The following is a 16,110-nucleotide window of genomic DNA, read 5'->3' as shown; positions in this document are numbered from 1 at the left end:
TGGCTTTCATGGCTCCCTCAGCCAAAAAGGTTCCCGACCCCTGCTTTATATCAACCTCAAGTTAATATAGAGATTTATTGTAAGTATTAAATAAAAAACAACAAAAATAATTTGACTTATTTTTTAACATTTTAGTGACTGAGACCCTCTATGCTCCCCAGGAGCCGTAAGGATAAAAAAAAAAAAATCCATATATTTTGAAAATGAGAAATATCAAAATGTTTCCGTGTGCCGCCCTCTGTGGAAAAAGTTTGGACACCCCTGACGTATGCTAGCATGTATTACAAGCCCTGGAGACAACCCGCATGTCTTTTACAGTTATAGGAATTATACATCTGGTTAGATATTACAGGTGTACCTAATGAAGTGTATGTTTTAATATGCTAAAGAAGCCCACGCGCTAAAGCGTCCGCGAGCAGCAACACGACACACAGTGGCGGTCTGTGCGGCCTCTCTCCTCCCGACTTACGCCAAAAAGTGTGTGTTTGAGAAAAGAGGAATTCATGTTGGTGTTTATTCGGCTGAATCCGAGCTGCACCGAAACCCCAGCCTCTCCTGTACCCCCAACCACACACACACACACACACACACATACATACCTGTCCATCCTAGGTGTGTTTGTCTTTCCCTAACCACCATTTTAGGTCCTCCCAGGGCAGGTATTTCCCTCTGTAAGGCACAAACACTGTTAACTAAGGTGTGTGTGTGTGTGTCGGCGGGGGTGTGAGTGGTTAGAGAGTGTGTGTGAAGCACTTGCATTGATAACCTGCAGCTCAGAGACCCTCAGTCTCACTCCGTGGACGTCCCCCTCGCCTGGAACTCCCTCGGTCCTGCTCCGTCTGGCTTCTGTCTCCTCCAGCAACCGCCACCATGCTCACGCCGCCCATCTTGGTGCTGATGCTCGGCCTCGTGGGCGCCCGGGCCGCCGTCGATGTCCGTACGGCCGCCGCCATGGGTGAGTAGCTGGGGGGGGGGGCGAGGGATGGTCTGTCAGGAAGTTTGAGGAGCGGTGGTAGTTGTCACATGCAAAATATTGAAGATTATTGCAGACCAAAAAAAGATGATGCTTTAACTTTTGCTTTTGGATGGAGATAGAGCGCTTTGTGATGACGTGTGTGTGAGTGTGTGTCTCTCAAAGCTGAGGTGAAGGGTGAGACTGGAGATCAGTGATGTCGCCATGACTTAATTTAGTCAAACATGCTACCCACTCCCATTTTAATTCATTTCTTTTAAATATCGTTTTTATTCGTATTTTATATTAATTTTCTACATATATATATATATATAGTATGTATTTTACAATGGGTGTTTTGTATCAATCTATTTTTTTTTATTTCTTTGTTTAACTAATTACATTTAATTATGGATTATTACAAATTTAATTAATTAATCTTTTGGAAATTGATTTAATGCAGTTTGTATTATTTTATATTTACTATTTTAATATGTATTTTGCATGCAGGGTGCATTTTAAAATGTGTGTTTTGTATAATGGACATTGTTCATTCATTTAATATTTTTATTTAATTCATGAATCAAATCCTCAATTTTTCATCCGCACATATTTAACAACATTATTGAAAGGTAATTGAGTATATTACAGTATCAAAGTTTTTATCTGTATAATTCTATCTTTATTTTGTATATCTAATATTTGTATTTAATTACATTTTATCGTTTTTATTTTTTCCCTTGATTTTTATTCCAATATATTACAAAAATTGCATAAAATGTTCAAAATGTACATTACTCAGCCCTGCAAAATATCCTACCAAGTCACATTTTAATTAATTTCTTATACAGTTAAGTTTTATTTGTAGTTGATATAAATTTTTCTTTTGATCAATTTTACATTTTTCAATGTTTTATTTTTTGTATAATTTAAAGTATTTATTTTTCAATGTGTTTTATATGTATTTTTTAGTTTAAAAAATTAAATTTAATTATAGATTAATTAAAGTTTTAATTAAATTAATTGATCTTACTTTATGTAATATACTAGTATGAATTTTTTAATTTGTGTTTTGTATTAATCTATTGATTTTGTGGTATAACCTTTATTTTCAAGTTTATTTTTTATTATATATGCTTATTGCATTTGTATTCCTTAGTTTGATTGATTAAATTGAATTATTAGGAAATTAATTAAAGTTTAAATTAATTAAGCTTAATTTCTCTTTGTCATATGGTTTATTTTTTTATTTGTGTTTTGTATCAAATTATTATATTTTATTTTGTGGTTTAATATTTTTATTTAATACAATTTTATCTTCATTTCATTTATTTATTTTTTGTTTCGGTAATGTTTTATTTGTATTTTTTTACTATATGCAGTATGTTTTAAAATATGTGTTATATAATGCATTTTTCATTCCTTACTTTGATTAGTTAAATTTAATTATTTGTAAATTAATTTGTTTCAATTAATTTAAGTAATCTTAGTTTTTCTTTGTTATATGAGTATGTATTTTTAATTTGTTTTGTATGAAGGTATTTTTTTCTATCATATTTCGTAGTTTAATATTTTTATATAATAAAATTATAATTTATAAAATATAATAATCCCAATATTTGTAAAAGAAAAAAAAAGACTATTACTGTTGAAATGTTGAAGTTTATGAGAGCAGTGCCTCCATTATTGCGATGATGTAAGAAGTGGCCTCCTTGTCGCCCCCTACGTGTAGCAGCGGGTCTGTGCAAGACCCGCCCCACAGACCTGGTGTTCATCGTGGACAGCAGCCGCAGCGTCCGTCCCTCCGAGTTTGAGCAGGTCAAGGTTTTCCTCGCCAAGGTTATCGAGGGCCTGGACGTGGGCCCCAACGCCACCCGCGTGGGCGTGGTCAACTACGCCAGCCGGGTTAAGAACGAGGTACGTCTGGACCTTAGCCCCGCCTCCGTCTCCCTTTCTGATGTGTCGTCTTTGGGCCCGCAGTTGTCTCTGAAGACCCACCGCACCAAGGCGGGCCTCATCAAGGCCGTCACCAAAGTGGAGCCTCTGTCCACGGGCACCATGACGGGACTCGCCATCCAGTTTGCGCTCAACGTGGCTTTCAGCGAGAACGAGGGCGCCAGGGTCAAATCTCCTGACATCAGCAAGGTCCCACCCGCCTCCAATAATCAATATTCAATGTTGGGTTCTGACGTTGATTTGACCATTGAAATGTGGTCGATTCCCACCAATATTCTACGACACATACATCGTTGAAGCAACATGCCTTTTGACGATGTTTATTCAATATTAACTTGTGATGTTGATTTGACCATTGAAATTTGTTCATTTCTCAACCAATAGTCTACAACACAAATACAACGTTGAAAAAACGTGCTTTAATACAACGTTTAATCAATGATGGGTTCTGACATTGATTTGACTACTGAAATTTCGTCATTTCCCAAACAATAATTCTACAACACAAATACAACGTGCTTTTTGACAATGTTTATTCAATGTCTGGTTGCGAAGTTATTTTGATAATTGAAATTTGGTCATTTCCCAACCAATATTCTACTACACAAATACAACATTGAAACAACATGCTTTTTGACGTTTATTCAATTTTGGGTTTTGACATTGATTTGACCAATGAAATGTAGTTATTTCCCAACCATCATTCTACTACACCAATATACAACGTTGAAACAACGTGCTTTTTGTCAACATTTAATCAATGTTGGATTCTGACGTTGATTTGACCTTTGAAATTTGGTAATTTCCCAACCAATATTCTACAACACAAATATATCTTTAAAACAACGTGCTTTTTGACAACGTTTAATCAATGTTGGGTTCTGACGTTGATTTGACCATTGAAATCTGATCATTTCCCAACCAATATTCTACGACACAAATACAACGTTGAAACAACATGCTTTTTGACGTTTATTCAATTTTGGGTTTTGACGCTGATTTGACCAATGAAATGTAGTTATTTCCCAACCATTATTCTACTACACCAATATACAACGTTGAAACAACGTGCTTTTTGACAAACGTTTTATCAATATTGGGTTCTGACGTCGATTTGACCATTGAAATGTGGTCATTTCCCAACCAATATCCTCCAACACAAATACATCTTTAAAACAACGGGCTTTTGACAACCTTTAATCAATGTTGGGTTCTGACGTTGATTTGACCATTGAAATTTGGTCATTTCCCGCACCAATATTCTACGACACAAATACAACGTTGAAACAACATGCTTTTTGTCAAAATTAAATCAGTGTTGGGTTCTGATGTTGATTTGACCTTTGAAATTTGATCATTTTCCAACCAATATTCAACAACATAAATACAACATTTAAAAAAACATGCTTTTTGATGACGTTTAATCAATGTTTGGTTCGGATGTTGATTTCACCGTTGAAATTGGGTCATTCCCCAACCAATATTCTACAACACAAATACAACATTGAAACAACATGCATTTTGACAACGTTTATTCAATGTCAGTTTGTGATGTTGGTTTGATCATTGAAATTTGGTTATTTCCCCACCAACAACGTGGTTCCAACGTGAGACACACACATTGTCTCAAATTACTATTTTTCAACGTTGTTTCAAAGTCATTTTTAAAGGACATGTACGTTTAATCAGCGTTGTATCAATGTCTTGTGCCTGCCGGGTTATATCTACAGTGTATACAGTGGAACCTCGGTTTTAGCTAACTTAGTTTGTTCTTGAACAGGGTTCGTATTTTAAAAAGTTTGTATGAATAATAGGGGTGTAACGGTACGTGTATTTGTATTGAACCGTTTCGGTACGGGGGTTTCGGTTCGGTTCGGAGGTGTACCAAACGAGTTTCCACACGGACATATTAGGTAGCCCACCGCAGGTTGTGTAAAAAAAGCAGAGCGATGCATAACACACGGCAGGCTAGCAGCGACCGGGCTAGGACAACATGCAAAACCCAGTGCTGAAAGACCCTCCTGCCTCGTTCAGATCTCCCGTTTGGGAACACTTTGGCTGCACGATACAACAATGGAGGGCGCATGTTTGCCGACATTGTTCATTGTTCAGCAGCAGTAGAGTACGCCTTTGCCAACACGTCAAACATGCAAACTCCTTTGAAGCGTCACCTCCGCATTCAAGCAGCCTCTCCCTGGCGAGTCAGGCAGGGCTGAAACAATAACAAATGTTTTTGTAGCTCGGGGTCGCAGGGGGTTGCTGTATTGCATTAAAAAACTAGATTTTGACCCACTTCTATGGTGGAAAAACAATAAGCCCATATATCCTCTTACTGCCAAGTTAGATGAACGTGGACCCCGACCTAAACAAGTTGAAAAACTTATTGGGGTGTTTGCATTTAGTGGTCAGTTGTACGGAATATGTACTGTACTGTGCAATCTACTAATAAAAGTCTCAATCAATCAAAAAAAGCACTTTATATGTAGAAAGGTTTTGTTAAGAAACCGTTCGGAGCCTTATCTTATTTAGTATTTATTTTATATATGTTGACCACTCTAACCTTGGCAATGGACCCTGTGTGTATACGTTTGTTATGCCATTGTTTACAAATTTGGTAAATAAATAACCAAAAAAATGTGTATTTTGTTGTTTTCTTACTGTACCAAAAAAGAACCGAACTGTGACCTCTAGACCGAGGTACGTACCGAACCGAACTTTTTGTGTACCGTTACACCCCTAATGGATAATCACATTTCTTCACAAGAAATATGAGTAATGTGTTAGAGCCTCCACCAAAGTCCACATTTTAGTGAAAGTTTGTACATTTTCGCAACAATATAAAGTATTACAGTACCGCAAATCTAACACACATAACAATGTTCTATTTTATTAACAAGCCAAAACAACGACACAATGAACTGTCCTGTATGCTCTGCTCTGCCACAGAAATCCCTTTGGCGTCCTCACAAATGATCAGAAATCTCAACAATATTAACTTTAACAACTATATTGCCACAATTATACACATTTTAAAAAGTAAAACCTGATGACAAAATAAGCGCGGGGGTGTGCTTCATAAATATGTAAAATAAATATGTATATACCAAAATTTACTGTATCGATAGCGACCTTGTCTATTTGTGTCCAACGGCAGGTGGCCATCATCGTGACCGACGGGCGTCCCCAGGACAACGTGAAGGACATCGCCCAGCGCGCCCGCGACGCCGGCATCGAGATCTTCGCCATCGGCGTGGGCCGCGTGGACATGAGCACGCTGAAGCAGATGGCCAGCGAGCCCCTGGACGAGCACGTGGACTACGTGGAGAGCTACAGCGTCATCGAGAAGCTGACCAAGAAGTTCCAGGAGGCCTTCTGCGGTAAGATGGCCGCCTTGTTGGGGTTGGCTGGGGGGGGCTGGTCGTCGTTAGACGCCATCCTCTTTGCCGCTCCGCTTTGACGAGAGGGTAAGGTTGTTGTTTTCCTTTTTTTTTTTACTTTGTCATTGGCCTTGCTCATGCACTTTCTGACCTTTGACCTGATTGGCTCATCAGAAACAAGAGCAACGTCTTGGAATGACAGTGGTGAAAGCCCCGCCTCCTTATCATTGCAAATATTAAAAACATAATTAGTGTTAAAAATGAATTTATTAATTTGATGGGTAGTTCACTGTAAAGGTAAGTATTTTTATTTAGACCTAAAAATGTTTGGAAAGTATGATAATATTTTGTAATATTTGTTGCGATAACTATCAGCACGTACCAGAAGTTAAAAAAAGTTAATTTTGCATAATATTGCCAAACCAAACGCCAGATAATGTCTGCGAACAGGTGCCATACACACACCATAATAATACTCGTATGTTTAATGCACTTCATAGCTTACCAAAATCGTACTAAAAACTTTTTGACAGATTTATGAGTGCTGTTTGTAAACTTCTATATTCTCAATGTAAAATTTAAAGTTTTGTTGTTGTTTACTGCCATCATATTTTAGTTTACGCGTATCTCTTATGTGTGACTGCCATCTACTGGTGACACTTATCATTTCACCATGTACCAAATAAAATTGCTTCGAGGTCGGTAAGCACAACCAGAATTATGCTGTACATTAATTAAGTGCACTGTCGAGTTTTGAGATAATGAAAGGATTTTAAGTGCATCTTATAGTCTGAAAAATACGCCAATGTAAAAATGTATCAGTGCTGTGTATCTGTCAGGCTTGGTAAAAAGGATAGGACTCAGATGCAGAGTAGGGAACTTTGACAGGCTTTTATTTTGATAACTTCCTTTCACCTTCAAAGTCAAGGAATAACTATATCTATATTAACAAAAAAAAACAACTAAACGGCGAAAAAGGTTCCAGAAAAAAGGAACAACCGAAAATCACTCCGAACGGAGGAAAACACAAAAGCAAAGACTAATTACAATTGGCGTCGTATGTGCTATAAAATGTATTGGGGGGGGGAAGGGAATTATATTTATCTAGCGCTTTTTCTCAAGTGACTCAAAGCGCTTTACATAGTGAAACCCAATATCTAAGTTACATTCAAACCAGTGTGGGTGGCACTGGGAGCAGGTGGGTAAAGTGTCTTGCCCAAGGACACAACGGCAGTGACTAGGTTGGCAGAAGCGGGAATCGAACCTGCAACCCTCTAGTTGCTGGCACGGCCACTCTACCAACCGAGCTAAACAAAAAACGCTCCAACAGGAGGAAGAAACAACAGCTATGAAAAATTCTACACTATCTAATAGTTTTAACAAAAATGTCACTCAAAAACTTGAGGAAACAATGAAAAATAACTGATAACTTACCTCTTCGGCTGAATAAACGAAATAACCAAAACCACTCTGCTGAGGAGGAAGAAAGGAAAACTCTAATTAGTAACAAAGGGATTCAGGATCAAGGAACATAAGCACGAGACAAGGCAAGGCATGGACATGGACGCTACAAAGCACGAATAAACGAAACAATCTGGCACAGAACAAAGGGAGGAGTGGGCTTATAAGACACATGAGGGTAATAGGGAACAGGTGGACGTCAGACTGATGACACAAAAGGAAGGGCAAGTGACCTGAAACGAGAGGAGAGTTACTTTTCAAACTAAAACATGCAAATCATAGGACAGAAAAAACCAATACAAGACATCCCTCACCGCGGTGTGGCAGTATCTATTTTATGGAACAATGTGGTTAATCACAGAACTGGCACTCGTTACCCCCAAAGAATCGAATCGAATCGTGTGTTGCCCAAAGATTCTGAGCCCTAGTTTTTGACAAGGTGGGAGAGTTGCCTATAAATCATAAAACATTAATATATTCCATCCATCCATTTTCTACTGCTTATTCCCTTTTGGGGTCGCGGGGGGCGCTGGCGCCTATCTCAGCTACAATCGGGCGGAAGGCGGGGTACACCCTGGACAAGTCGCTATCTCATCGCAGACATTAATATCATAAAAACTATAAAATGAGGGATTCTTAATCACTGTTATATTTGAATTCTTACTAATATTCATACTGTAGTTGATATTATTAATTTTTGTTTGACAACGTTTGAATTGTTTTGTGTGTCCTCTCAATTGCTCTGAATGTTGCAATTGTATTATTTTGTTGAACTGATTAATAAAAATAAAAAAAATCCAAAAATAAAAACGAAAATTGGCAAAATAATTAGTAGCACAGATGTTTGTAACACGTTTGGAAATATTTTTAAGGGTGGAGGGGCTGCTTATGAATTTTGAAAAAATTTATAAAGCCAAATAAAATGTAGCACAAAGGAATAGGACAAGTTTGGGGAGGTTTTGACAAGGTGTTGTGGTTGGAGGGTAGAAAATCTATTTTACAACATTTTAAAAACCGTAACGGCACAAATGACAATTTTTCACAGCGCAAAGGAACTGAATATTTGCAATGATAACGTGGGTTGACGCAGGGGCTGCAAGGAGGTCCGAGAGTAGCCACCATGACACCTCCGATAGACTGCCAGAGTACAAACTGGTTGTTTATCCGCCACTTCTTTCCCTTTCAAGGATCCACTTCATTCAAATGTCTATTTTTGGCTCCCCTGGTCATTAAATATTTAGGCTTCCTATTCTCACACTGACATAGTTGTTATTCTCTCCTAACCCCTCTGCCCCTCTTCTCTCTGTGTGTGTGTGTGTGTGTGTGTGTGTGTGTGTGTGTGTGTGTGTGTGTGTGTGTGTGTGTGTGTGTGTGTGTGTGTGTGTGTGTGTGTGTGTGTGTGTGTGTGTGTGTGTGTGTGTGTGTGTGTGTGTACTCTCAAACCTCAACACACACACACACACAGTGTCGGACCTGTGCGCCACTGGGGATCATGACTGCCAGCAAGTATGCATAAGCTCCCCCGGATCCTACAAGTGTGCCTGCAAAGACGGCTTTACCCTCTCAGACGATGGTCGCACCTGCAGCGGTAAGTGTGTGTGTGTGTATGTATTTCTACTAGAGTTGTCCGATAATGGCTTTTTTTGCCAATATTCCGATATTGTCCCACTCTTAAAGGCCTACTGAAAGCCACTACTAGCGACCACGCAGTCTGATAGTTTATATATCAATGATGAAATATTAACATTGCAACACATGCCAATACGGCCTTTTTAGTTTACTAAATTGCAATTTTAAATTTCGCGCGGAAGTATCATGCTAAAACGTCGCAGTATGATGACGCGTGACGTCATACCTTGTAGAGGACATTTTGGTCCAGCACCGTTCACAGCTATAAGTCGTCTCTTTTCATCGCATAATTCCAAAGTATTCTGGACATCTGTGTTGCTGAATCTTTTGCAATTTGTTCAATTAATAATGGAGACGTCAAAGAAGAAAGATGTAGGTGGGAAGTGGTGTATTGCGCCCGCCTTTAGCAACACAAACACAGCCGGTGTTTCCTTGTTTACATTCCCGAAAGATGACGGTGAAGCTTTAGATAGATAGTACTTTATTGATTCCTTCAGGAGAGTTCCTTCAGGAAAATTCAAATTCCAGCAGCAGTGTACAGAGTTGAGATCAATTTAAATAAAAGTAAATAATGGGGGTTTAAATGGAAACAAAATAAAGAAATATTACAATAAGAATAAAAAATAAAAAGCAACAATGAGAATAAAAATATAACAGTAAAATAAGAATAGAACAAGACAAAGTAGGCAGTAGTGACCGTGTTATGAAAACGTACTGCACTGTTATTGTTTTGCATCCCCTGTCATCCTAGTACCCCCCACCCCCGCCCCAGAGAAGAGTTGTACAGTCTAATGGCGTGTGTTTACTATGGAACAGAGCGGTTAAGCGAACATGGTTCCCGACCACATGTCAACCGGCAGGTTTCGGTGAAAAAATGGTGGTAATAAGTCGGCTCTTACCGTAGACATGAGCGAAGAACTTGCGTCGTTCCTCCTGCACCTGTAAAAAACGCAGCTGTGGACTTCCACCGGCCACCCCCGACCGTCGGATGCTTCCACCGTGGAGGAGGGAAGAAAAAAAAAATCTCAGCCTGGCCCCAACAGATTCCTTCGCCTCGTCGAGAAACGTGCCTTCCCTCGGAGACACTGGCGGTCACTAGACTCGTGGCCACACCCCTCCGACTTTCAGGTTGTACAGGTACGACCATATAATCTCACTAAAACACTAGTAACACAATAAGCAGATAAGGGATTTTCCAGAATTATCCTAGTTAATTGGTCTAATAACATCTGAATCGCTTTGCCGTCTAGTTTTTTTTTTTTTTTTTTCTTTCTAGTCCTTCACTCTCACTTTCCTCGTCCACAAATCTTACATTCTCGCTCAAATTAATGGGGAAATCGTCGCTTTCTCGGTCCGAATCGCTTTCGCTGCTGGTGGCCATGATTGTAAACAATGTTCAGATGTGAGGAGCTCCACAACCCGTGACGTCACGCGCACATTGTCTGCTACTTCCGATACAGGCAAGGCTTTTTTATTAGTGACCAAAAGTTGCGAACTTTATCGTTGATGTTCTCTACTTAATCCTTTCAGCAAAAATATGGCAATATCGCGAAATGATCAAGTATGACACATAGAATGGACCTGCTATCCCGGTTTAAATAAGAACATCTCATTTCAGTAGGCCTTTAATTACCGATATCAACCGATACTGATATATACAGTGGTGGAATTAACACATTATTATGCCTAATTTTGTTGTGATGCCCAGCTGGATACATGAAACAATGTAACAAGGTTTTCCAAAATAAATCAACTCAAGTTATGGGAAAAAAAATGCCAACATGGCACTGCCATATTTATTATTGAAGTCACAAAGTGCATTATTTTGTTTTAACATGCCTCAAAACAGCAGCTTGGAATTTGGGTGAGCATGAGGAGGTTGAGGTGGGCGGGGTTTGGGGTGTATATTGTAGCGTCCCAGAAGAGTTAGTGCTGCAAGGGATCCTGGGTATTTGTTCTGTTGTGTTTATGTTGTGTTACGGTGCGGATGTTCCACCGAAATTTGTTTGTCATTCTTGTTTGGTGTGGGTTCACAGTGTTGCGCATATTTGTAACAGTGTTAAAGTGGTTTATACTACCACCCTCAGTGTGACCTGTATGACTGTTGACCAAGTATGCCTTGCATTCACTCGTGCGGCATACCTCCAATATTGTTGTCTGGGAGAAATTTGGGAGAATGGCACTGAAATTCGGGAGTCTCCCGGGAAAATCGGGAGGGTTGGCAAGTATGACTGGGAGACGCAACTGCTCTGTACTTCTCTCTACGTCTATGTACCACTCCATACAGCGGCGTTTTAAAAAGTCATAAATTGTATTTTTTGAAACCGATGCCGACAATTTCCGATTTTAGATTTTAATGCATTTATCGGCTGATAATATCGGCAGTCCGGTATTATCGGACATCTCTAATTTCTACCCTTCTTGAGACACGAAGAAGGAAAAGTAGCTTCCATATGAGGAGGTGTTACATAAATCATGGTCCCAATAACATTGCATCTAATAAGGGTGCAAATGGGACATTCTCTATCTAAATGAGGGTGCTCCCAAAAAGCAGGGATTTTTCAAATTGACTGTGTCACTTTTAAAAAGTGCTCCCCCTCTGGTCAACACATGAAATAACAAGTGTGTGTAAAAAGAATTGAAATGCGCCCCCTTTGGCTAAAATTACTTAAAGAATAATAATATGTATATAGAGACATACTGTAATAACTTGAAATAATGATTACATACCAGTTATTAACTAAATGCTTACATTTTTTATATTTGTATAGTATGTATACATTATTAATGCTGTAAATACAAATATTTAAATATCTAGAAAGGGTGGTCCTAAAGAGGTAGGCATTTTTCGAAGGTCTCAAGAAGGTAAGAAATACAAGAATGTGTTTGTTTGTGTGTTCTTGTATTTCTACCCTTCTTGAGACATGAAGAAGGGAAAGTGGCTTCCATATGAGGAAGTGTGAACAAGTGATGACATAAATCATGGTCCCAATAACATTGCATCTAATAGAGAATCTATCTAAATGAGGGTGGTCCCAAAAAGGAGGGATTGGTCAATATATGAAATAACAAGTGAGTGTAAAAATGTTCAGTGTTCCCCCAGTGGCCAACATATGTAATGACAAGTCTGTGTAAGAAATTGAAATGCCCCCCTTTTGGTTAAAATCTTTTTTAAATTATTTTTATATAGAGACATACTGTAATAACTTGAAGCAAATAATGAAGATTAAAAACCAATTACAAACAAAACAATTAAAATTAAAAAAGAAAAAAAATACTGAAAGCTTACATTTTTTATATTTAGATAGTATGTATATATTATTAATGTTGAAAATACAAATATTTATATATCTAGAAAGGGTGGTCCTAAAGAGGTAAGCATTTTTCGGAGGTCTCAAGAAGGTAAGAAATACAAGAATGTGTTTGTTTGTGTGTTCTTGTATTTCTACCCTTCTTGAGACATGAAGAAGGGAAAGTGGCTTCCATATGAGGGGGTGTGAACAAGTAATGAGATAAATCATGGTCCCAATAACATTGCGTCTAATAGAGAATGTCTCATTTGCACCCCTGCTGGTCACATCTAGCAAAATTGGGTGGTCCTAAAAAGGAGGGATTGGTCAACATATGAAATAACAAGTGAGTGTAAAAATTTTCGGTGCTCCCCCTGTAACCAACATATTTAATGACAAGTCTGTGTAAGAAATTGAAATGTGCCCCCTTTGGCCAAAATCTATAAAAAAAAAAAAAATATATATATATATATATATATATATATGTATATGTGTGTGTGTGTGTGTGTGTGTGTGTGTGTGTGTGTGTGTGTATGTATGTGTGTATATATATATATATATGTATGTATATATATGTATAGAGACATACTGTAATAACTTGAGGTAAATAATGAAGATTGAAAACCAATTAAAAACTAAAAAATTCAAACTACAAAAGAAAAAAAATACCATAAGCTTGCATTTTTTATATTTAGATAGTATGTATATATTATTAATGTTGTAAATACAAATATTTATACTTCTAGAAAGGGTGGTCCTAAAGAGGTAGGCATTTTTTGGAGGTCTCAAAAAGGTCAGAAATACATGAATGTGTGTGTGAAGATCTGAACAGAGAAAATGAGCCACAAGAGTAACGTGTGTGTGTGCGTGTGTGTGTGCGTGTGTGTGTGCGTGTGTGTGTGTGTGTGTGTGTGTGTGTGTGCAGCTTGCAGCAACTCGGCCACAGACGTGGTGTTCCTGATCGACGGATCCAAAAGCGTGCGTCCTGAGAACTTTGAGCTGGTGAAGAAGTGGATCAACCAGATCGTTGACAAACTGGACGTGTCGGACAGCAAAGCCCACGTGGGACTGGTGCAGTACTCCAGCCTGGTCCGACAGGTACCTGGCGAGATGTTAGGCCTGTCAAGCAGAAACCCGCTTTGATGAGGGTGGGGTACACGTGAACCGGTTGTCGAGCCCAACTAGAAGTCGGTTGATGGCACGGTTGTCGCACTTGTTACGTTTCTTTAGAATAAACATTATAGTATTTGGCCACCTGCCTTCACTCACATATGAACTTGAAGTGCCATCCCATGGAATTGTCCAAAATGTTTTGGTCTCCTGGAGCATTCAAAGTTCCTTTTACTGTGTGGAGGTTGCCCTCTCGTGGGTCCTCCAGACCAGTGGTCCCCAACCACCGGGCCGCAGAAGAATTATTTATTTATTTATATATATATATATATATATATATATATATATATATTTTTTTTTTTTTTTTAATTTATGTATTTATTAAATCAACATAGAAAACACAAGATACACTTACAATTAGTGCATCTGTGGCAGACTCACTCTCACTCCAGCTCCAGCAACTCCAACAACAGCTCCACAACCTACTCAGTGGCCTAGCTCAGTTGGTAGAGTGGCCGTGCCAGCAACTTGAGAGTTGCAGGTTCAATTCCCGCTTGTGCCATCCTAGTTACTGCCGTTGTATCCTTGGGCAAGACACTTTACCCACCTTCTCCCAGTGCCACCCACACGGGTTTAAATGTAACTTAGATATTGGGTGTCACTATGTAAAGCGCTTTGAGTCACTTGAGAAAAGCGCTATATAAATATAATTCACAAGTGGTTAGAGTGTCCGCCCTGAGATCGGTAGGTTGTGATTCCCGGGTGCGGCCACTGCTCCTGCCCACTGCTCCCCTCACCTCCCAGGGGGTGATCAAGGGGATGGGTCAAATGCAGTGGACACATTTCACCACACCTAGTGTGTGTGTGTGTGTGTGTGTATGTGACAATCATTACTACTTCAACTTTAACTTTAACTCCCTCCTCCCGGCTGCTGCTTATACAGGGCGACAGGTGATTAGATAACAAGACCCACCTGGGCCATCTACGCATCTGTAGCTGACTTCGATGCCACGCCCCCCTCCACTCACTGGAACTCAGGGCTCAAGCCCAACTCCTGAAAACCAACCCCACACCATCATTCCTCCACCACCAAATTTCACACTTGGCACAATGCAGTCTGAAATGTAACGTTTTCCTTGCAACCTCCAAACCCAGACTGGTTGGTCCATCAGATTGCCAGATGGAAAAGCGTGATTCTTCACTCCAGTGAACACGTCTCCGCTGCTCTACAGTCCGGTGGCGACGTGCTTTACACCACTGCATCCCACGCTTTGCGTTGGACTTGGTGATGCATGGCTTAGATGCAGCAGCTCGGCCATGGAAACCCATTCCATGAAGCTCTCTGCGTACTGTACGTGGGCTAATTGAAAGGTTTGGAGCTCTGTAGCAACTGACTGTGCAGAAAGTCTTTGCACTATGCGCTTCAGCTTCCGCTGACCCCTCTCTATTAGTTTACGTGACCTACCGCTTGGTGGCTGAGTTGCTGTTGGTCCCAAAATCTTCCAGTTTCTTATAATAAAGTTGAATTTGGAATATTTAGGAGCGAGGACATTTCAACACTGGATTTGTTGCACAGTTCCATGCTGGATTTGTTGCACTATGACAGTTCCATGCTAGAAATCACTGTGAGCGGCCCATTCTTTCACAAATGTTTGTAGAAACAGTCTCCATGCCTTAGTGCTAGATTTTATACACCGGGCTAAGAGATTAGGACACCTGATTCTCATCATTTGGATGGGTGGCCAAATACTTTTGGCAATATAGTGTACGTGAACACATGGTCCAAGAGTTGGCGAGACTAGCACTGAGTAGATGAGGGGTGACCATTAGGTAGATGGAGCTAATGGACACCTAAATAGACCTGAAAATGAGCGATCATCAATCTTCACTAAGACGTCACTTGATTGACATTCACGGCACCCCGAGGGTCTTGTGAGATGACGCCGGCTATAAGGAAAAAAACGACCGGCAGGAAGGCGAGGAGGACTTTTTATTTCAACAGACTCTCGCCCCGTAAGTGCTGTCACAAGTGTAAAGAGCCACCGCACAATTTGCTGTCTTCACAATAAGAGCGCTGCTCCGTCCTGCCTGCACTAACAAAATAAGAGTTTCAGAAAGCCTGCTCACACAAGGTAGAAATCTACGGAGTTTGCCGCCAATGCACAGTATGTATGTGTATATATATGTATATGTATATATGTATATATATATATATATATATGTATGTGTGTGTGTGTGTGTGTGTGTATATATATATATATATATATATATATATATATATATATATATATATATATATATATATATATATATATATATATATATATATATATAT

General features: G+C 39.3%; 1 protein-coding gene across 1 annotated transcript in view; it reads left to right on the top strand.

Annotated features, from left to right (window-relative positions):
• Positions 1–706: 706 nt before the first annotated feature.
• Positions 707–16,110, top strand: part of matn1 (matrilin 1) — a 21,379-nt gene continuing 5,975 nt past the window's right edge. The window contains exons 1-6 of the mRNA XM_061897097.1: positions 707–955; positions 2,685–2,869; positions 2,933–3,097; positions 6,063–6,285; positions 9,212–9,334; positions 13,591–13,763. Of these exons, the coding sequence (XP_061753081.1) occupies positions 871–955; positions 2,685–2,869; positions 2,933–3,097; positions 6,063–6,285; positions 9,212–9,334; positions 13,591–13,763 (954 nt within the window). The 5' untranslated portion in view covers positions 707–870. The remainder of the gene's footprint in view (positions 956–2,684; positions 2,870–2,932; positions 3,098–6,062; positions 6,286–9,211; positions 9,335–13,590; positions 13,764–16,110) is intronic.

The sequence above is a fragment of the Nerophis ophidion genome, linkage group LG04 (assembly GCF_033978795.1).
Source record: "Nerophis ophidion isolate RoL-2023_Sa linkage group LG04, RoL_Noph_v1.0, whole genome shotgun sequence".
NCBI lineage: Eukaryota > Metazoa > Chordata > Actinopteri > Syngnathiformes > Syngnathidae > Nerophis > Nerophis ophidion.
The sequence above is the reverse complement of the archived record's forward strand: the minus strand, read 5'-3'. Positions and strand labels throughout refer to the sequence as shown.